Source organism: Coloeus monedula, assembly GCF_965178545.1.
Source record: "Coloeus monedula genome assembly, chromosome: 26".
In the NCBI taxonomy this organism is placed as follows: Eukaryota; Metazoa; Chordata; class Aves; order Passeriformes; family Corvidae; genus Coloeus; species Coloeus monedula.
The window spans coordinates 5,306,932-5,329,159 of NC_138806.1; the positions used below are offsets into that span (position 1 = coordinate 5,306,932).

Genomic DNA, 22,228 nt, shown 5'->3' on the forward strand with positions numbered 1-22,228 from the left:
AGTTGTGACAGCGGGGAGCACATACAGGGGTTGTGTTTGTGATCATCTCCCAAAGATCCGCGTTTGCGCGCTGATGTTTTTGCTCTGCTCTCCCTTAGGCCGTGCCCAGAGGAGGCTGATGGGCTCAGTGTCCATTTTTACTGGGTTTGGATTCCCCAGGCCTGCACAAGGGCCCCATTGTGAAGTGTTCAGCCCCGTTTTTTACCCTGTGGTTCACTCCCTTCAGTGATTCAGTGGAGATGAGTGGCTGAGCACCGTTCACGCCCCGGGACGTGCGGGAGCAGCGCTGGAACGCCTCGTTCTTCTTCACCATCCCGAGCACCCAATTCTCCTTCAAACAGCTGATGCTGGAGGGGCTTTTTAGATGGATGGGAGGTGGGAATTCCCATTTCTTCCTGATGCTGATGGAGTTTCTCTTCCAGGTGAAAAATGCAACCAACCAAATTGTGATGAACTGTGCTGACATCGACATCATCACCGCGTCCTACGCCCCAGAAGGAGATGAAGGTAGGAGCCACGGTTGGTTTCGTTTGTGCCTCTGGGAGCTGCTGCCAGCGGCCCAAGAGCTCTGATTACAAAGTGATGTCATGGTTTGATAAGCTCAGCCCCGCCCCCGGAAGCACAGAATTCCTTATCTCGCTTCCATGCTCGCTTTCATCACTGCCAGTTGTGTTATGGTAAAGAAATTCCTTCACCTTCTCCTCCATCGTGCCTGAGGGATATAGGCAGAGGATGCTGGGCTGGTTTGATGTTATTTTTTTTTATCTGGATATTATATAAACTTCTAAGAACATCACCTGTACCTGTGGATTTGGGAATATCGACAAAATCCATGACAGGGCTCAGATGAGGAATGCATCCATAACGGCCTGCAGTAGGAAATACTCACGGGGGAGGATTTGGAGAGCACAGAAAACACTTCATGGGCCTTTAGCAGGATGTTCTGAGTGTTGGACAGCGTGGAAAAAGGTGATAGTGTGGAGGAGACCGGGGTGGGGTCTGGCTCTGTGAAGGGCTGGAAGTTGCTGGAGGAATGGAAGTTACTGGAGAAATTTGTAACACTCAGCTGCAGTCGTTGACTTCCCCAATTATATTTGGAGGGGATTAGCAAACACAAAAAGGCCTTTAGCAGCTGAAGCATGAAATGAAGGAGGTGTGGAAAACAAGCTCCGTGGAGCAGCCGTGGTCTCACAGTGGGCAGAGCCTTCCTGGGGTTCTCAGGGAGCCTCTGCTCTTTCAAGCCCAGCAGTTCTTTGGTCCAACTGCTGCTGAAGCCCTTCAGAGAACAAAAAGCTTCTGCAGGGCTTCCCTTTCCACAAGGGAAATGTCCCTTTCCATGAGGAAAACACCACGGTGATGCCACGAAACGCTTCGTTAAATGCGTGGTTAGGGATTAATGGAATGATTTTGGTGATGGACGGGAGGAAGGTGTTCTTTGGGTAGGTTTAAACGTTGCTATTTATGCAGTAGCTGGATAAAGGTGGAAGAAAGGGCTGTGTTTGGACACCCGAAGAAGAAATGAAATGTGGATTTCTGGAGTGGGTTTTGTAGGGATCATTTCGGTTCTGTTGCAGTGGTGTTATCCCACAGATTTGTACAGGGAAGTGGCCAGGGCTGGGAGCACCCTGGGATGGTGGGAGGTGTCCCTGCCCATGGCACGGGTGGCACTGGATGGGCTTTAAGGTCCCTTCCCACCCAAACCATTCCATGATGCCACTTTACAGATCCCTGTAGTGTCACTCCACTTCTACAGATGGAGAAATGGACTCAGGAGGGGATTTGGGGGGGAAAAGTTCCTCCCTGTGAGGATGGTGAGACCCTGGCACAGAGAAGCTGAGGCTGCCCCTGGATCCCTGGCAGTGTCCAAGGCCAGGCTGGATGAGGCTTGGAGCAATCCAGGATGGTGGAAGATGTCCCTGCCCATGGCAGGAGGTGGCAATGGGTGGGATTTTAAGGTCCTTTCCACCCCAAAGGGCTCTGGAATTCCATGATTCCAAGCAGAATATCTGCACCGAGTCTTTGCATTTAAACGGGTTTGATCTTTTTTTTTTAAATTATTTTTAAGCACCCAGAGGATTTTTTTTTGGGGGGGGGGGGGGAAGAGTGCAGCTGAGGTGAGGAGCTGTGTCCTGAGGAAGCAGCTTTGGGAAGAGGGCGTGTGTGGAAAAGCAGAGCTCAGCTCAGGAAGTGCCGGCAGGGAAGGGAATGGCCAAGGATCCTGGAGCGAGGCCAACCCCGTTCCGATAGGGAAAGAATGGAAAACTGTCCCCTGGCACCTCGGGGCTGTCCCCTGGCACCTCGGGGCTGTCCCCTGGCACCCTGTGCCCGCTGCCATCGGGAGCTGGGTGGTTGCTAAACACACCCGGAGCTATTTCTCCTCCTGAGTCATGAGGAGATAAGGAGTGGTAGTAAGAGCAGAGAGCATCTGTTCCAGCCACTGCCCTGCCACGGGCACAGCCTCCCGGGAATCCCACATTTTGTCACGGAGGAAAGGAAAAGAAAGGGAAGAAGCACCTGGGAGTGAAGTTTCTTACCACTCAAATCAGAAAAACTACCCAAAATAGAGAGGGACTGCTGTAGCTGCGAAGTGTTAGAGCTGAGTTTAGTAGAGATTTAAACCCAAATATACTGAAAATGAGTTTTGTGGCTTAAATTCACACTGATTTTTGGGATATCCTTGGATGTGGCACTCTGGACACACAGGAGTATGAGTGCAGCACTCTGGCACTCACAAACTAGAAATTTTTAAAAGTATTTTTTATATTAATTACAACAAAACCACACCTCGAGTGTTTAGGATACATAAACACGATTATGATACATAAACACTCGAGGTGTAGCTTTGTTGCCATTAATATAAAAATATTTTAAAATTTAAACATTTTTTGTTAAAAAAAGTTTAAAAGTTAAAAAAATATAAAAAGAATTAATCACCATAATCACTCCCAGGCTCCACGGGGTTAAAACCTCTCTCGGGGTTTTGGGAATGTGCCAAGGAGCGTAATGGCTTTGGAAGGAAAATTGCATGGAATTGGCAGGGCGTTTGCTGGCACCTGTTGATAGAGATCGAGTCAGGCTCTGGCTAATGCTTCTATTGTGCACAGCTTCGGGATGGTAATTGTATAACTGCTCTCCAAAACGGAGCGTGAAATACAGCCCAGGCAACCCACGGTAACATCGGCCAGGTCGCTGGGATTTCATTCCTGGATGCCTGAAAAAGAGGGAGAAGTTGGTGGTTTGGAAGGAATTGTTACCCCTTAGCTCTGTTGGGAAGAATTTGTCTCACCCTCGTCTAAAGATAAAAGATAATTGGTCGTTTATCCCCTTTCGAGCCTGAAAAGCAGCTGTGGAAAGAGATCTTGTTTTAACAGATCCCTGTCTTTGTTTAAGGAACTGATCTGGTGACTTCTGTGCAGAATAATTGGGTTTTTCACCCCAAAATCCCTGTTAGTCCTGACTGCCAGCAGATCGTGGCTAGAGCTCCTTGTCCCCCTGCACTCCCCTTTCTCCTGGTGGATACAGCAGAGGGTAGGACTTGGCCTTTGGAATTTTAATGCAGATTTGCAGGGAAATCAGATTATTGCCCAATATTTGACAGGAAGCTGAGGGAGGATCCCTGTAACTTTAAAGTCAGAGTGAAGAATTTTGCTGTGTAATCCACAGCAGTAAGGAATGAGTAACAAAACCAGCAGAGATTAATTGCTGGGGAGCAGAAAATTCCTCAGTTTCCTCACAATACCAGTGCAGAGATTGTCAGGGAGGGCTGTGGATTCGCTCTGTGTGTGCCAGGAATGCTGTAATGGAACAAAGCTGCTCAAAACACAAGAGTTTTCCATGGCTGAAGTTAAAACTGGCTCCTCCCACCGATCAGAACGAGTCATTGGGATTTTTTTTTCCCTCCCTGAGCTAGGTTTTTTTTAACACTGACAGTGGAATTTTAGCACTGAGGTGTGCACTTGTCCAGATGGATGCCTTGGCTCAGCCCAAAGGAAGAGCTGCAAAGACATTCCCGAGACAAGTTGGTTCCATTTTTTAAGGGATTGAGTTTCATCCTTGGGGAGTGCGAAGGAGTTGGAGCTTCCTGTGAATCTCCCTCTCTCCCGAGCAGCTGGGAAATCGTGATGGAATCAGTGAATTTGGTTCTTCAGCTTGGAATCTCCTCAGATCCTGGGGGATCTAAAGGAGTTTCTTAAATCCAGGGATTCTTGGAGGGGAACAGTTGGCAGCTTCCCATGGGAAATCCCAGCAGCTGTGGTGATGATTGTATAGCAGGACAAATGAACTTTGGGTTGTACTTCAACGTCAAAGAGGTTTTTAAGGCCAGAATTCATTATTTGGGTCTTTTCCTTCCCACTGTGATGGGGCCATGCCTGGATGTTAGACCAGAGTTTCAGCTGGGGTTTAAAATAAGAAACAAACCCAAAAAAAAAACCCCAAAAAACCCAAACCGACCAAAAAACCCCCAAAACCCAAACCAAATCAACCAAACAAACTCCCAAAAATATCAAAATACTTCTGGAGTATCTGAGCTGTGTTTCCCCAGGCCTGGGAGCCACCCCTATGTCGTGACAGTCGTGACATTCTGCTCTGTGGGCAGGAACAGCAGTGCCTGTCCCCGCTCTCACCCCTCTCCTGGCATTCCTGCTCGCACTGTTGAGCAGCCAAGTGGATCAGGAAGCTGCCTCTAAAGGGGAAAATTAAAAAAAAAAAAACAACATTTTTTGAGACAAATCCTCTTCCTGCTCATGATGGTTCCACAGGAACGCCAGTGGAAGGAAGGGAATGGGAACAGGAATTCCCACCTGGGGCCAGGTGGGAAAAACAACCACTGCCTGTGGCTCTCTGGGGTTGTTTCAGCCCCTTTGTGAACCTTTTCTTAGTTGTGGAAGAGCTCAACTCCATCCTTTTATTTTTTAAAGGGGAGGACTCAAAGGGACAGAGTTTTAATGCAGGGCTTTAAGGAGGGCTGGGCTGGGTTATTCCCTTATTCCCAGCTGGGAATCTCTGGTAGGTGAGGTACTTCTGATTCCTGTAGGATTTTACAGTGGAACTCATGGAAAGGCTCGGAAACTTCAGCCTTCCCAGGAATGGGGTGTGCTGGGTCAGCACAGGGATGGTTTAAGGAATGTGTTTCATTTCCAGAGAAGCCAAGGGGGCACAGCTCCCTTGGGAATGCAGGGTCATTAAGCCACCATGCCTTAATTGCCTGTGACTTCTCCACACCACAGAACGAGGGTTCCTTGAAAAAATTCCATGGTTTGCTCTCAGCTTGGTCTTGGCTTGGGATCCAGGCACTGCTTAAAGCCCCTGGCTGGGAGCCACCTCTGTGAGGGTGTAACAGAACTTGGGATCATTCACGGATGGATCCCTCTGGTCACTGGGCCCTTGCAGGAAATGCCCTGTGCAGGGGCTGTGATTTATTCCAAATGCTGTTGTAGGATTTCAGGTGCTCCCACTTCTCACATCCCTTTCTTTTTCTTTCTCCTAAACTCATGGGAGCCACCAGCAGCTTTTTCTTTCCTCCTGCGACTCAGCCCAGGCTGTGCACTAATGTGCAAGTGATTAACTTGCAACCTTGCAGTGCCAAACTCTCCAAAGTTTGTAGGCTGCCAAAACCGGGCTGTTCTCTTCAGGAGCTTTTGTATTCCAGCGTTAGGAATTCAGACAGCCTTTTGCTGCAATCACATCTTTGTTAGAAGCAGCTCCCTTCAACTCCAACAAAAAGCATTGTTGACGGTTTTCCATGGTTCTTTTGCTCTGGATTAAATTATTGGCACTGAGTGAGGAGTTTAAACAAAACAAAAAAAGTAACTTGGGATCTTTGGTTTATGTCCTGTTGTTTTGGGGTTTGATATGTGAGGAGCTGCTCTGAGCTTTAGAAAACCCTGAAGGTTTTGGGGTTTCGTCTTCCAGGCCTGGTGATGTTCACCTCTGAGTTAAAACTTCCAAAGGAACAGATCCACAAATTCAAACACGTTTAGAGAACCTCACATTTGGGAGAGGAGGAGGAAGAAACTCGATATCCGTTGTCAGCCTTTGGCAGAAGCTCCACATAAGGCACATTCCTATGTATTCCTCGGTTTCAGGAGGCTGGAACTCTGATCCTCAGGTCCTACTCTGTTGTTTGTCTCCAGGATCAGATCGTTGCCATCAGAAGCTGTAAAAAGATAAAAATGTTTTGTGGCTTTTTTGAAGATCTGTGGGGGGAGCGTTGCTGCATTCCTGGGCTGATCCTTATCGGCCTCTCTCAGGTGTTCAGTTACCCTCTGACCACAGGCTCAGCGTGGTTTATTCCTCCTGGATAAATAAATTCCCGACAGGTGTCCAGCCCCTCTCTGAGCAGGGTCACCCACGTTGCTTTGTTGGACTCTGGAAATAGTTGGGGTCAAAATCCATGGGCTCCGATGGAGTCAGCACTCAGCTCCTCCCTGCCGGAAGCCCAGTTCCAGATTGGTGCCTTTCCTTTGGGATTTCTTGTTAAAACCTTCCTCTCCTGTCTCCTTTTCTGCCTCAGTATCCCCAGGGTGATAGGAAGAGAAGCCCAACCTTTATTTTTGGTGCTGGTTGCCCGGTGTTTGGTGGCAGCTGCGTGTCCTTGGCATGGATTCTGCTTCACTGCTCTCACTCATCCCCGCTACAGTTGATTTTTAAAGTCTTGGAACTCCTCAGCACTGATCAGGAGAGCCTAAAATTGATCCTGGAGAGATTTTTTTTTAAAGAAAATTATTTCTGCATTGTGTTTTTTGCTGTTTCATTCGAGCCTCTCTGCCTTCCGCGGCCCACCACGGTGGTTAACTCAGATTAAACACCGAGCAGAGCTCTGTGAAACCTGTAGTTAAACCTAATTCATTCCTGCAGCTCTTGCATTGAGCAGAGGTTGGAATTAACTCAGGCTTAAAGCTGAAATCACACCACTCCAGAATAAACAGCACTTGAAATTTCACCACAATAAAATCACATTTGTCACGTGTGGAGCAGCTCAGCCGAGCACCCTGGAGTGTGCTGGGGCTGAAACCGAACACTTGGAGTGATACCTGAGCGTGGAAAACGAGTCCTTTTGTGACTAAAATTGTTGTTTCAGACCAGCTTTTGTCATTCGAGGGGTTGGTTGAGTGGCACGTTTTTGTTTCGGGATGAAAAGTGCATGGTTTGTGTCCGGGCTTGCCGAGTTTGGCAGTGGAAGATGGTGATGTCTTGTTTTGGAGCAGATTTAAAGTTCTTAAATGATAGTTTCTTAAAGGTTGCAGCAGTGGTTGAGCGTGGAGGAAGCAGAACTTGCAAAGTGAGGTCTTGTGGGGTTATTCCAGAGTTTTTTTTGGCTGAAGGACAACAAATCTGCATCCCCTTGGAGGCAGCAAGCAGGATTTGATGAGTTGGGAAGGGAGAAGCAGCACCAGGTGCTCCCTCCTGGCTCTGCCAAAGCTCCAGGACAGTTTAATCCCTGCACAGATTCCCAGCCCTGTCTCTCCAGCCTGGCCTCATAGTTTGGATGTTTGCATCCACAAATAGTTCCTGTGCTATGTAAATACCAAACTACCTCATTTTCGGGTGGCTTTGGGATCCTCAGGCTGAGCAGGGCAGGAACCCTGAGGTAGGGCCCTGCTTCTGGAGCCATTTCTGAAATAAAATCGACACTGTTGGTTTTATTTTGTGGTTAAATCCAAGTAAACCCCCACCCGTGCTGTGGAGATTAATGAGCTTTTCGAAGCGAGAGCCACAGATCAGGTGAATAAATCCTAAGCATCCTGATTGGGATAATTAACACGAATCCTGCTGCCGTGTTCTGTAGTGAGGAGAAGTTTGGGGCTGTATTTCACCGTTTGTCAGGAGTGCAGCAGCTGCTCCCAACATTCCTGGGGCACAGCTCCCGTTCTTCCTGCAGCATTTCTCAGTGCAACTTTCATTCCTGGGTGCTGCAGGAGCTTTCCCTGCCCTGGAATTCCCACCACCAGTTTGTTCCTCTGGTTCCTCATGTTTAATCACTCAGAATTGATTCTGCACGTTGAGTTCAGCTGCTTTGGGGTTCAATTTGAAGAGTTCCCGAGCACAAACCCCTCTCCAGGCATGGTTCTGACCCCGGTGCTGTGTTTCCCATTCCAGAGATTCACGCCACAGGGTTCAACTATCAAAATGAGGATGAAAAGGTCACTCTGTCCTTTCCCAGCACCCTGCAGAAAGGTAAGAGCCATTCCCCTGCTTCCTGCTGCCTGTGTTTGAGGGGTTTGCACTTGGAAAGGCTGGAGTGGGACAGCAGTTTCTTCCCTGGAATTGTCCACAGTGGATGTGGGAGTCTGTCCACTCCGGGTCACTTTGGGAACCTCTGGAATTGCAGATGTTGTCTGATTGATGGTGATGTTTGCCTCCAACCCCTGAGCAATGGTTTCCCTGCTGGTGGGAGGCAGGAGCTATTCCTGTGACCCCTCTGGGGGCAGAGGGAGCTCCTGGAATTACCTGGAATTACCTCAGGGTTTTTCCTCACCATCCACCTTCGGATTCTTCCGAAGCTGCTCCAGCTCTGAGGAAACCCCTCGGTCAAAACTCAGCTCTTCACTTTGGATAAAACTTTATTTCATCTGGATTTTTTTTTTTTTTTTTTAAATTTCATCTGGATAAACACCAGTTAGAGATAGTGGGGATGATGATGGAGCTGGAATCCTGTGGGATCTTGGCCGCCAAGCTCAGGTTTCCCTTTTTGCACTGAGACACCGAGGGCAGAATTAATCCTGAGCCTGATTAAGGGCTTTGAGCATGGCCAGAGCTCCATCTTGGCTTTGAGGATTCCATAGGATGCCATTATTCCTTATATCCCATGAATTTTGCAAACTTTGCTCCAAGGTAAGGCTTGGAGGATGGAGGTTTTAAGGTGACTCCCTCCTGGTCATTGCTCTGTGTTTAAAAGAACCCTAAAACCCTGTGGGAGAACCCGCCAACCTTCTGGGATTTGCTCCGTTTCGGGATTGAAATCCACCCCAAATCCAGGATTTTTTGTTTTGGTCACCTGCCAATCCCAGGGACCTGTGTGTTTGTGTTGCAGGGACAGGGACACTAAAGATAGACTTTGTAGGGGAGCTGAACGACAAAATGAAAGGATTTTACCGGAGTAAATACACCACCCCCACCGGAGACACGCGCTACGCTGCGGTCACTCAGTTCGAGGTACGGCCTCTGCTTTTATTTCCCTTTTTATCTTGATTTCTAAATAAGATTTATGCTTGCAAGAGGCAAAGGCTCAGCTTCCTTCCTTGAGCTGGACCCTCTGTATCAAGTTTTTAAAAATCCACATTGTTTTTTCCACTCCTTGGCCCCAGTGTGGGGAGCGCTGAAACGGCTGCAGGTGAATGAGCTCAGGGCTGCTCTTGCTGCTGCCCAGGGAGATCTGGATCTGCCTCTGCTCTACTCACGCTCCCAAATCCATGATTTTGGGGTTTTTCCTTGGGTTTGGGGTTTTTCCTTTTTTTTGGGTTTTTTTCCTTGGTTTTTTGGGTTTTTTTCCTTGGTTTTTTGGGGTTTTTTTCCTTGGGTTTTGGGTTTTTTCCTTGGTTTTTTGGGTTTTTTTCCTTGGTTTTTTGGGTTTTTTCCTTGTTTTTTGGGGTTTTTTCCTTGTTTTTTGGGGTTTTTTCCTTGGTTTTTTGGGTTTTTTTCCTTGGTTTTTTGGGTTTTTTTCCTTGTTTTTTGGGTTTTTTTCCTTGTTTTTTGGGGTTTTTTCCTTGGTTTTTTGGGGTTTTTTCCTTGGTTTTTTGGGTTTTTTCCTTGTTTTTTGGGTTTTTTTCCTTGTTTTTTGGGGTTTTTTCCTTGTTTTTTGGGTTTTTTCCTTGGTTTTTTGGGTTTTTTTCCTTGGTTTTTTGGGTTTTTTCCTTGGTTTTTTGGGGTTTTTTCCTTGTTTTTTGGGTTTTTTCCCTTGGTTTTTTGGGTTTTTTCCCTTGGTTTTTTGGGTTTTTTCCCTTGGTTTTTTGGGTTTTTTCCCTTGGTTTTTTGGGTTTTTTCCCTTGGTTTTTTGGGTTTTTTTCCTTGGTTTTTTGGGGTTTTTTTTCCTTGGTTTTTGGGTTTTTTTCCTTGGTTTTTGGGTTTTTTTCCTTGGTTTTTTGGGTTTTTTTCCTTGGTTTTTTGGGGTTTTTTTCCTTGGTTTTTTGGTTTTTTTTCCTTGGTTTTTTGGGTTTTTTTCCTTGGTTTTGGGGGTTTTTTCCTTGGGTTTTGGGATTTTTTTCTCTTGCTTCTTGGGGTTTTTTTTCCTTGTTTTTGGGGGGTTTTTCCTTGGTTTTTGGGGTTTTTTCCTTGGGTTTTGGGATTTTTTTCTCTTGCTTCTTGGGGTTTTTTTTCCTTGGTTTTTGGGGTTTTTTTCCTTGGGTTTTGATTTTTTTTTCCTTGGGTTTTGGGGATTTTTCCTTGGTTTTTGTTTTTTTTTTCCTTGGGTTTTGGGGTTTTTTTCCTTGTTTTTTGGGGTTTTTTTCCTTGTTTTTTTGGGTTTGTTTTTCCTTGTATTTTGGGGGGGATTTCCTTATTTTTTTGGGGGGGGGGTTTTCCTTGGGTTGTGGGTTTTTTTCCTAGGTTTTTGGGGGTTTTGGGTTTTTTTTCCTTGGTTTTTGGGGGTTTTTCCTTGGTTTTGGGGTTTTTTCCCTTGGTTTTTGTTTTTTTTTTTTTTTTTTCCTTGGGTTTTTTTTTTCCTTGTTTTTTTGGGGGTTTTTTTTCCTTGTTTTTTGGGGGTTTTTTCCTTGTTTTTTGGGGTTTGTTTTTCCTTGTTTTTTGGAGTTTTTTCCCTTGTTTTTTTGGGTTTGTTTTTCCTTGGTTTTGGGGGGTTTTTTTCCTTGGGTTTTGGGGTTTTTTTCCTTGTTTTTTGGGATTCTTTTCCGTGTTTTTTGGGGTTTTTTTTCTTGTTTTTGGGGTTTTTTTTCTTGTTTTTGGGGTTTTTTTTCCTTGTTTTTGGGGTTTTTTTCCTTGTTTTTGGGGTTTTTCCTTGTTTTTTGGGGTTTCTTTCCTTGTTTTTTGTTTTTTTTTCCTTGGTTTTTGGGGTTTTTTTCCTTGTTTTTTTGGGTTTGTTTTTCCTTGTTTTTGTTTTTTTTTTTTTCCTTGGGTTTTGGGGTTTTTTTCCTTGTTTTTGGGGTTTTTTTCCTTGCTTTTGGGGTTTTTTTCCTTGCTTTTGGGGTTTTTTTCCTTGCTTTTGGGGTTTTTTTCCTTGCTTTTGGGGTTTTTTTCCTTGTTTTTTGGGTTTGTTTTTCCTTGTATTTTGGGGGGGTTTTCCTTGTTTTTTTGGGGGGGGGTTTCCTTATTTTTTGTGGGGGGTTTCCCTTGGGTTTTGGGGTTTTTTTCCCTTGGGTTTTGGGGTTTTTTTTCCTTGTTTTTTGGGGTTTTTTTCCGGGTTTTTTTGGGTTTTTTTTTCCAGGGTTTTTTTTTTGTTTTTTTTCCCTTGTTTTTTTGGGGTTATTTCCTTGTTTTTTGGGGGTTTTTTTCCTTATTTTTTGGGGGTTTTTTTCCTTGTTTTGGGGGGTTTTTTTCCTTGTTTTGGGGGGTTTTTTTCCTTGGTTTTTGGGGTTTTTTCCTTGGTTTTTGGGGTTTTTTCCTTGGTTTTTGGGGTTTTTTCCTTGGTTTTTGGGGATTTTTTCTTGGTTTTTGGTGTTTATTCCTTGTTTTTTCGAGGGGGTTTTTCCTTGGTTTTTGGTGCTTATTCCTTGGTTTTGGGGGGTTTAGTCCTTGTTTTTGGGGTTTTTTTCCTTGGTTTTTGGTGTCTATTCCTTATTTTTGCGTTTTTTTCCCCTTGGTTTTTGGTGTTTATTCCTTGTTTTTGGGCTTTTTTTCCCCCCTTGTTTTTTGGGGTTTTTCCTTGGTTTTGGAGTTTTTCCTGGTTTTGGGTTTTTTTTTTTCCTTGTTTTTTTTCCCTTGTGGTTTTTTTTTGTTTTTTCTCTTGTTTCTTGGGGGTTTTATTCCTTGGCTTTGTTTTTTTTTCCCTTGTGTTAGGAGGTTTTTTCCCTTGGTTTTGGGTTTTTTACCCAGTTTTTGGTGTTCTCCTTGGTTTTGGTGTTTTCTCCTTGTTTTTTGGGGGTTCTTCCTTGTTTCTGGGGTTTTATTCCTTGTTTTTTGGGGGTTTTTCCTTGTTTTTTGAGGTTTATTCCTTGTTGGGAGGGGGGGAAGGTTTCTTGTTTTTTGGGGGTTTTTCCTTGTGTTTTGGGGTTTATTCCTTGTTGGGAGGGGAGGGAGGTTTCTTGTTTTTGGAGGGTTTTTCCTTGTTTTTTGGGGTTTATTCCTTGTTTGGGAGGGGGGGAAGGTTCCTTGTTTTTTGGGGGTTTTTCCTTGTTTTTTGGGGTTTATTCCTTGTTGGGAGGGGGGGAAGGTTCCTTGTTTTTTGGGGGTTTTTCCTTGTTTTTTGGGGTTTATTCCTTGTTGGGAGGGGGGGAAGGTTCCTTGTTTTTTGGGGGTTTTTCCTTGTTTTTTGGGGTTTATTCCTTGTTGGGAGGGGGGGAAGGTTTCTTGTTTTTTGGGGTTTATTCCTTGTTTTTTGGGGTTTATTCCTTGTTGGGAGGGGGGGAAGGTTTCTTGTTTTTTGGGGGTTTTTCCTTGTTTTTTGGGGTTTATTCCTTGTTTTTTGGGGTTTATTCCTTGTTTGGGAGGGGGGGAAGGTTTCTTGTTTTTTGGGGGTTTTTCCTTGTTTTTTGGGGTTTATTCCTTGTTTGGGAGGGGGGGAAGGTTTCTTGTTTTTTGGGGGTTTTTCCTTGTTTTTTGGGGTTTATTCCTTGTTTGGGAGGGGGGGAAGGTTTCTTGTTTTTTGGGCGTTTTTCCTTGTTTTTTGGGGTTTATTCCTTGTTTTTTGGGGTTTATTCCTTGTTGGGGGGGGGGGGGGGAGGTTTCTTGTTTTTGGAGGGTTTTTCCTTGTTTTTTCGGGGTTTCATTCCTCATTTTTTCAGTTTTATTCCTCATTTCCTTATTACCCTTTACCTCCCAGCTCCAAGGTCAGTAAACCCTGGACCTGGCAACTTCCTCACACTGCTGTGGCCTTCATCCTCTTCCCTACAGCAGCTGAAATCTCCAAGAACACCTTTTTATTTAAACTCCCTGTATAAAGTGCATTCACTGCCCCTTCAATGGGGACCCTGAGCCTTTCTCTCAGCCTTTAAGGCCATCCCAGTGCCAGCCAGATCCCGGCCCCGTTCCCAAAACCCCGCCCAGAACCGGGGCATTTCTCGCTGCCTTCCCATTCCATGGGTTCCATAAACCCCAGGGCTCTCCCCCCAGCACAAACTGAGCAGTTTTTTGGGGTGCTCTCTGCTGCTGGCTGACAAATCTGGGGTGCTGTGTGCACGCCTGGCTGCCCTCGGTGCTCCCACGTGACTGAGCTTTGCTCCTGTCGCGACTCTGCTAAATTTGGGCAATTCCAGCTGAGCACTGAGGCCTTTTCAGCTGCTTTTTTTCCTTAAATTAGGAGTGAAATAAGAGTAAAAAGCTCTAATGCAGAGGTCAGGAGTGTCAGCGAGGAGGCTGAAGCACGACTCACCTGTTTCTTGCTGTAAATAAGCTGAATTTCTGTGTTTGCTCGCCACAACCTCCTGTGATTGATTTATTTAATGCTCTTTATTTCAGGCTACTGATGCTCGCAGAGCTTTCCCTTGCTGGGATGAGCCTGCTATTAAAGCAACATTTGATATTTCTTTGGTGGTTCCCAAAGACAGAGTAGCTTTGTCAAATATGGTAAGTCCTTGATGTGCCAATAAATGTTTTAATTAAAGCATTGATAATTAATGATGTGCCTTGATGCCAGAGCTGGGAATACAATCTGCAAGAAAAACACAAAATTTGAGGTCAGGTGCCAGCACAAAACCTGAACAGGTTGGACAAACCTGGTGGTTTTAAATAAATAAAATAATCATTAATCTTGGCTTATATGCTGCTTGATTAAGAGGGAAAAAATCCTTTGTGAGTTTTCCTCTCTGGGTTTCTGTCCAGACCTGGGATAAAATGTGGCAGCAGAGGTGCCTCTGTCACAGATAAACACAAATGAGCATTTTTAGCTTGCTGCCTGTGGGTGTTTTTAGGTGATTTCTTGCTGGCAAAGAGTCAGTTTAAAAATAGGTTTTATTTATTTATAAATAAATAAAGTCTGGCCTGGCCCTGACCCACGAGGTTTTTGTGTCAGGCTTTGAGGCGGTGCCTTGCTGGGATGGGATTGATGCTCTTTAGTTCCTAATGGGATATAACTTAAATATCATCAAAATATTCCCATAAAAACACACCTCCAGCTGGGATGGGGCACTTGAGCCACGAGGGGAACTGCTTGAAAACCCTAAATCCCTTTCATTTTAACCACAAGGAGGGAATAGTTACTCCAGCTCCTGCTTTGGAGCAGGCACGATCTTCCTGAGGGGTTTTATCCCAAATCCTTCCAGTCCTGGAGCTGAAAAGTTGCTCGGAGCAGTAACTTGTGAGTTATTTTGGGTAAATCAGGAGCAACTGCCTGAATGGTTTGAGATTTAACTCATTTTAGTGGGGATAAAGATATCTGTGAGGCAGCAGGAGTGAAATCCATAAAGAAATTCCACTTAGTGCTAAAAACCTGGATTTTCAGAGCTTCTGGTAACAAAGAATTTCAGCTTTCTCTGGGAATTAGACCTGACCTTGCTTTTCCCAAAGGAAAAAGGTGCTTGAATCCAAATACTCCACAGGCTCTGAAGTTCCTTCTGTTGTAGGAAATCAACTTTTGGGCAGAAAATTCAGGATTTTGGAGCCCTAAAGCTGCTCTGGCCTGGCTTTTGGGGCTGTCCAAATCAGGACTTTCCCTCCCACTTTGGCTAATTGGAAGTTTTGATTTGAAATTGAGATTTGAGGTTCTCCCGGAATTCTGATCGGAAGTTTGGATGTGGAATTCTGTGAGGCAGCAGGAGTGAAATCCATAAAGAAATTCCTTATCGTGATAAAAACCTGAATTTTCAGAGCTTCTGCTGGAAACAAAGGGCTTCAGGTTTTTCTGGGAATTAGACCTGAGCTTCCTCTTCCCAAATCCCTGCAAAGAGATGCTTGAATCCAAATACCCCACGGTTTCTGAAGTTCTCTGTGTTGTACAAACCAGCATTTGGGTGAGAAAATTCATGTTTTGGAGCCCCAAAGCTGCTGTGGGGCAGCAGGAGCGAAATCCAGAAAGAAATTCCATTTAGTGCTAAAAACCTGGATTTTCCAAGTTTCTGGGGGGAACAGATGCCTTCACCTTTCTCTGGGAATTACACCTGGATGCTGCTGCTTCAATCCAAGCATTCCCCAGCCTCCAAAGTTCCTTTTGTTGTAAGCAACCAACACTGGGGCAAAAAAAACCAACCAAACCCCCCTCATCTTTTGGCTCCTCAGAGCTGGCTCGATGTTTCAACCCCTGTGGGAGACAGAGGAGAAGAAACTCCTGCAATTAAAGGAGGCTTTGATTTCCAACCCTGGAAGAGACTAGGTCTGGCTTAATTGACAGAGATTTATAGACTTGAAGCAAAAGGATGACAAACTTGTATTCCTATAAGTAAAATTGTACACTGGGTGTTCTGGTGGAGGGTTTTAAACTAGAATAGTGTGATTTTACATAATTGAAGTTAAGGATGTAGATGGTGTAAGACACATCTGTGTGTACGTGACATGAGAAGTTTTGGTCAAGAAACGGCTGCATTGCAGTGAGAAGTGCCACAGGTGATAGGTCATAAATCTAAAATAAAGTGACATTTTAAATGCCTGTTGGATTAGAAAGTTATAAATTACGATGTAACCCTAAATTTTGTGACTCTTCCCCATTACCCAGAGGTGGTATAAAATCTCACGCCTCGCCTGATGCATTTCCTTCAAACAACAACAAATTCATGTCACTACACACTCCCATCCCTGAAAATTCTTTTCCTCCAACACACGAAAAGCGCCAAACCCCCAAATCCTCCCTTTTTCTTTTTCCCCCCCTAAATCCCACAGAACGTGGTGGACAGGAAGCCGTACCCGGACGACGAGAGCCTGGTGGAGGTGAAGTTCGCGCGGACGCCGGTGATGTCCACGTACCTGGTGGCCTTCGTGGTGGGCGAGTACGACTTCGTGGAGGCGCGGTCGCAGGACGGGGTCCTGGTGCGCGTCTACACCCCCGTGGGCAAGGCCGAGCAAGGGAAGTTTGCCCTGGAGGTAAAGCAGCCCAAAGCCACGGGCTTGTGTTCCTGGAGGGGTTTGTTCGGGGTTTCGGGGGGTTTTGTTCATTGGGGTTGGGGTTCTGTGGTTGGGTTTTGTTCTTTGGGTTTTGTTCTATTCCTGGGTTTTGTTCTTTGGGTTTGGGGTTCTGTGGTTGGGTTTTATTCCTTGTTTTTTGGGGTTCTGTGATTGGGTTTTGTTCTTTGGGTTTGGGGTTCTGTGGTTGGGTTTTGTTCTTTGTTTTTTGGGGTTCTGTGATTGGGTTTTGTTCTTTGGGTTTGGGGTTCTATTCCTGGGTTTTGTTCCTTGGTTTTTGGGGTTCTATTCCTGGGTTCTGTTCCTTGGTTTTGGGGTTCTGTGGTTGGGTTTTGTTCTTTGGGTTGGGGGTTCTGTGGTTGGGTTTTGTTCTTTGGGTTTGGGGTTCTGTGGTTGGGTTTTGTTCTTTGGGTTTGGGGTTCTGTGGTTGGGTTTTGTTCTTTGGGTTTGGGGTTCTGTGGTTGGGTTTTATTCCTTGTTTTTTGGGGTTCTGTGGTTGGGTTTTGTTCTTTGGGTTTGGGGTTCTGTGATTGGGTTTTGTTCTTTGTTTTTTGGGGTTCTGTGATTGGGTTTTGTTCTTTGGGTTTGGGGTTCTGTGGTTGGGTTTTGTTCTTTGGGTTTGGGGTTCTATTCCTGGGTTTTGTTCCTTGGTTTTTGGGGTTCTATTCCTGGGTTCTGTTCCTTGGTTTTGGGGTTCTGTGGTTGGGTTTTATTCCTTGTTTTTTGGGGTTCTGTGGTTGGGTTTTGTTCTTTGGGTTTGGGGTTCTGTGGTTGGGTTTTGTTCTTTGTTTTTTGGGGTTCTGTGATTGGGTTTTGTTCTTTGGGTTGGGGTTCTGTGGTTGGGTTTTGTTCCTTGGTTTTTGGGGTTCTATTCCTGGGTTCTGTTCCTTGGTTTTGGGGTTCTGTGATTGGGTTTTGTTCTTTGGGTTTGGGGTTCTGTGGTTGGGTTTTGTTCTTTGGGTTTGGGGTTCTATTCCTGGGTTTTGTTCCTTGGTTTTGGGGTTCTGTGATTGGGTTTTGTTCATTGGTTTTTGGGGTTCTGTGATGGGATTTTGTTCTTTGGGTTTGGGGTTCTGTGACCGGGTTTTCTTCCTTAGTTTTGGGTTCTGTTCCTGGCTTTTATTCATTGGTTTTTGGGTTCTATTCCTGGGTTTTGTTCCTTGGTTTGGGGTTCTGTGATTGGGTTTTGTTCCTTGGTTTTGGGTTTTGTTCCTTGGTTTCTGGGTTCTATTCCCCTTTTTTGGGGGTTTTTTCCTTGTGTTTGGGTTCTATTCCTCGGTTTTATTCCTTGGTTTTTGGGTTCTATTCCTGGGGTTTTTTCCTTGGTTTTTGGATTCTGTTCCTGGGTTTTGTTTTTTTTCTTTTTTTCTCCTTGGTTATGTGTGAGATTTTTTCATTGTTTTTCAGATTTTTTTTCCCTTTTTGGGTTTTTTGGTGACATTTTTCTGGGGTTTTTTCCCCCTGTTGTTTGTTTTCCCTTGTTTTGTTTTTTCCCTTGTTTTTTGGATTTTTTTCCTTGTTTTAGGGGTTTTTTTCCCTTGTTTTTTGGGCTTTTTTCCTTGTCTTGTGGTTTCTTCCTTGTCTTGTGGTTTCTTCCTTGTTTTTTGGGTTTTTTTCCTTTGTTTAAGGCAGGTTTTTTCCTTGTTTTTTGGGTTTTTCCTTTTTGGATTCTTTTCCTCGTTTTTTGGGTTTTTTTTTCCTTGATTTAGTCAGAGAGGCTGAACTCGATATGAAAGGGGATTTCAGCTGCAGATACAGCAATGTCTGCAGTGACCAAAACAATTAACCCTGATTGGAAATGCTGATGTGAAGCTCTCCTGCAGTTCTGATTTCCTCATTCTCTGAAGTTCTCATTTGAGCTTTTGAGTTGAAGTTCGAGTTTGGATTCCAAATCCTGAGTTGAACTTCTGATTGGAAGTTCTCATTTCAAGTTTTGATTTGAAAAATTCCAATCTTGATTCAAAATTCAGAGTTCAGAGTTCTGATTTCTGCTGAAATTCCCCTTCAGCTTGAGCCCAACGAGGATGAGAAGCAGTGGGAGCAGGCAGGGATGGGATCCTTCCCAACCATTGTGCTCTGCGAGCTGGGAGTGGGGCTTCTGGGAGAAACCTTTCTTCATTTCAGCCAGAATTTCTTCATTTCAGCCAGAATTTCTTCATTTCAGCCAAGTTTTGCCCAGTTCTGAGTTAACAGAACGTTTCTCCTCTCGTTTCTTACAGGTTGCTGCTAAAACTCTGCCTTTTTATAAGGACTACTTCAATGTTCCTTACCCTCTTCCTAAAATTGATCTCATAGCTATTGCAGACTTTGCTGCTGGTAAAGTAACTCACTTTATTGATGAAATTGTATTTTATTTGAATTTTTAAGATAATAAAAAAAAATACCTTTAGGAAGAGGTGTGCATCAATATCAATAAACCTTTGTATTTATTTTATAAAGGTGCCATGGAGAACTGGGGCCTTGTTACTTATAGGTATGCTGTTAAAATCCTGTCTTTCCCCTCTTTGTTCACTAATTCTTGGAATTCATTGGATTAGTTTGAGGCAGCTCTAATTGCTGGGTGTCATCCCAAATCAGACTGAACCAATCCTTGTAATTTTTATTTTGGTTTGGATGCTTTTGGTGGTGGTGTTACAGCTCAGGAAGGCACAAATCAGCCCCTGGGCCCAGGGTGTGAGGGTTTTAAAGTTGGCAAAACTTCCCTGGCCCCTTTTTTTCCCCCCACCATCCCCCATAAAATTTCCTGACACAGCTGGGAGAGGTTCTGATTTCACCTTGTAGGTGAATTTAGTTACAGAGTAACGGTGTGGAGATGAGGAAATCAAAAATATTAACTTGCCTTCCTTTTCAGTTGGATTTTTTTTTTTTTTCCCTCTTCTGATCAAGCTTTTGCACTTTTGCTTGATGTTAATACATTTTCTGTGCTGGTGGTCAGGAGGATTTCCCTGCCTTTTGAACAACTTGGAAGCTTTGGGCTTTAAATCCTGAAATAATTGGGATTTCTTCTGCTCAGCTTCGAATTTGGCCTTAAAAAATCAAAACAAATTCTTCCCAGGTTTCAAATTTTTCCCTGCTTGTTGCAATTCTGATGAAATCTGATATTTTACTCCTTTTGAGGAAAAAAAAAATTATATATATATATATATAAATCCCAGATGAGGAGAATTTTTGGAATGCAGCTGTGAATTTTTGCCCCTTTTTGCTGAGTTTGCTCTGCCCCTTTAGAGGACAGGAGCTCGTGGCCTGCAGGCACCATCCTTGGGGAGGTTTTTCCCTGGAATTGCAGCATTCCAGAGGTTCCTGGCAGCCCCTCCCTGCCCTGCTCTGTAGTGGGAGGTGCCCCAGTGGAGAAATGGATGTTAACACCTCCTGGAAGAGCCAGGATTCCTTTGGGAATGTGGGATGAGCGCCCATCCCGGAGCGCAGAGGGACTCGAGGTTCCCAGATTTTATGCAGGGGGGAGCATTTTAATAAATAAAAGATCAATTTTCCTCCTCCTCCTGCCTGGGTTTTTTTTTTTTTGGTCTTTTTACACTTCTTGCCTGCCAGAAAGGAATTCCTGCTCCAAAGCTTTCCAGCAGCTGCAGAACTCACCCCGGGAATTTCACCAGCACTGAATTTCACACTCTTGAGTTGGTTTTTTTGGCGGGTTTTGGGTTGGATTTTGTATTTTTCGAGGGAGTGGTGTTGTTTTTCCTCGCTTTTTAGCTCGCTTAGGTAATTTCACCTCCTTTGGGTTGTGCTTTTGATTCCCCTGGGGATGTGCCACCTTGCTGAGTTCTGGCTCTCTCTCCAACACAGGGAGACCGCGTTGCTCATCGACCCCAAAAATTCCTGCTCCTCGTCCCGTCAGTGGGTGGCTCTGGTGGTGGGACACGAACTGGCTCACCAGTGGTTTGGAAACCTCGTCACCATGGTACCCAACCCTTTCCAAATCCCATTCTTTTTCTTTCAATCTGCTTCACACCCTGCCCAAAATGCGTGTTTGGGTGCCCCTGCATAGCGGCACGCTGTGTTAGAATAATTTCGTGTTTAAATGGTGTTTCATTAGCAATTTCTTCTTTAGCAGTGCTTTTTATTCATGAATATTTTCTATATGAAGCTGTTTGGAGTGGTTTGAAGGAGGTCCTAGCTAGAAATTAACAATAACTATTAAAAATCCAGTGTGTTCCTGCAAATCCTTCCAGTCCTGGAGCTGAAAAGTTGCTCGGAGTGAGTTATTTTGGGTAAATCAGGAGCAACTGCCTGAATGGTTTGAGATTTAACTCATTTTAGTGGGGATAAAAGCATCTGTGAGGCAGCAGGAGTGAAATCCATAAAGAAATTCCACTTAGTGCTAAAAACCTGGATTTTCAGAGCTTCTGGTAACAAAGAATTTCGGCTTTCTCTGGGAATTAGACCTGACCTTGCTTTTCCCAAAGGAAAAAGGTGCTTGAAAACAAATATTCCACAGGCTCTGAAGTTTCTTGTGTTGTAAAAACCAGGATTGGGTGAGACAATTCAGATTTTTGGAGCCTCAAAACTACCTTGGCCTTGCTTTTGAACTGTTCAAACTGGGAGTGAGCGCAGAAAAACAAATACTCATTTTAACCCAAGCAATCCCATTTATATCATTACACCAAAACAATTACAATAAACATTATTCTGACCTGCACCAAAAGAAGCTTCAAACTCACCCCTGACTGGAGAAATCCCTTGGAATTTTGTCCTTTATCCCTCTTTTTCCCATCCCTGCAGGAATGGTGGACCCACCTGTGGCTGAACGAGGGCTTCGCCTCGTGGATCGAGTACCTGTGCGTGGATCACTGCTTCCCCGAGTACGACATCTGGACCCAGTTCGTGTCTGCTGACTACACACGAGCCCAGGAGCTCGATGCCTTAGACAACAGCCACCCCATCGAGGTGAATCCTGCTTTTCCACCCTTTTTTCCCCCCTTTTTCTGGAAGCTTTTCCCTGTGATTTACAAAGGGAATTTGGCGGTCGCTGCTGACCGGAGCGGAATCCGGAGTCGCGGTTGAGCTCTGTGGGTTCTGCTCTCCCTGAGGGGCTGTGCCCCCCCAAAAAACTCCCTTGGAATGCATAGAGATCTAATTCCTGGAGATTCCAATGTTTTCAGGAATGTTTGGTGGAATAAATTTTGGGAAATGACCTTGTCCACCAGGTCTTTTTAGAGTGATTTACTCCCTGAGCGTGTCTTGCTCGCTGTCCCTGGATTAAACAATTCCTGCTGGGTTTCACTGCTTTTGGGAACCCCAAAGATTGAAGGAAGAACCCCAAAAATTGAATGAAGAGCCCCAAATCTGTTTGATCCAGTACCCAAACATAACTTAAACCACGCTTAACTTCCAAACCAGCCCTGACCCAGCCATATCCGAGGAACTTTTGTTGTCTGGGGGCAGAGATTCCACTCAGGCAATCTCGTGTGTGCTGACTACACACGAGCCCAGGAGCTCGATGCCTTAGACAACAGCCACCCCATCGAGGTGAATCCTGCTTTTCCACCCTTTTTTCCCCCTTTTTCTGGAAGCTTTTCCCTGTGATTTACAAAGGGAATTTCGCGGTCGCTGCTCAACCGGAGTCGCGGTTGAGCTCTGTGGGTTCTGCTCTCCCTGAGGGGCTGTGCCCCCCCAAAAACTCCCTTGGAATGCATAGAGATCTAATTCCAATGTTTTAAGGGATGTTTGGTGGAATAAATTTTGGGAAATGACCTTGTCCACCAGGTCTTTTTAGAGTGATTTACTCCCTGAGCGTGTCTTGCTCGCTGTCCCTGGATTAAACAATTCCTGCTGGGTTTCACTGCTTTTGGGAACCAAAGGATTGAATGAAGAACCCCAAAGATTGAATGAAGAACCCCAAAGATTGAAGGAAGAGCCCCAAATCTGTTTGATCCAGCACCCAAACATAACTTAAACCATGCTTAACTTCCAAACCAGCCCTGACCCAGCCATATCCGAGGAACTTTCGTTGTCTGGGGCAGAGATTCCACTCAGGCAATCCAGAGGTGGATTCTTGGAGAGAAAGAATCCTTCAGATTTTCAGCTCTAAGATGCTGCCACAAGCAAAATCCAA

At 44.9% G+C, this 22,228-nt stretch overlaps 1 protein-coding gene across 1 annotated transcript in view; it reads left to right on the forward strand.

Moving 5' to 3' along the window:
- Positions 1–22,228, forward strand: part of NPEPPS (aminopeptidase puromycin sensitive) — a 47,678-nt gene that overhangs the window by 9,012 nt on the left and 16,438 nt on the right. Inside the window, exons 2-10 of the mRNA XM_082297581.1 lie at positions 423–507; positions 8,101–8,178; positions 9,035–9,156; positions 13,567–13,674; positions 15,919–16,119; positions 18,378–18,474; positions 18,598–18,631; positions 19,960–20,074; positions 20,896–21,060. Coding sequence (XP_082153707.1) covers positions 423–507; positions 8,101–8,178; positions 9,035–9,156; positions 13,567–13,674; positions 15,919–16,119; positions 18,378–18,474; positions 18,598–18,631; positions 19,960–20,074; positions 20,896–21,060 — 1,005 coding nt within the window. The remainder of the gene's footprint in view (positions 1–422; positions 508–8,100; positions 8,179–9,034; positions 9,157–13,566; positions 13,675–15,918; positions 16,120–18,377; positions 18,475–18,597; positions 18,632–19,959; positions 20,075–20,895; positions 21,061–22,228) is intronic.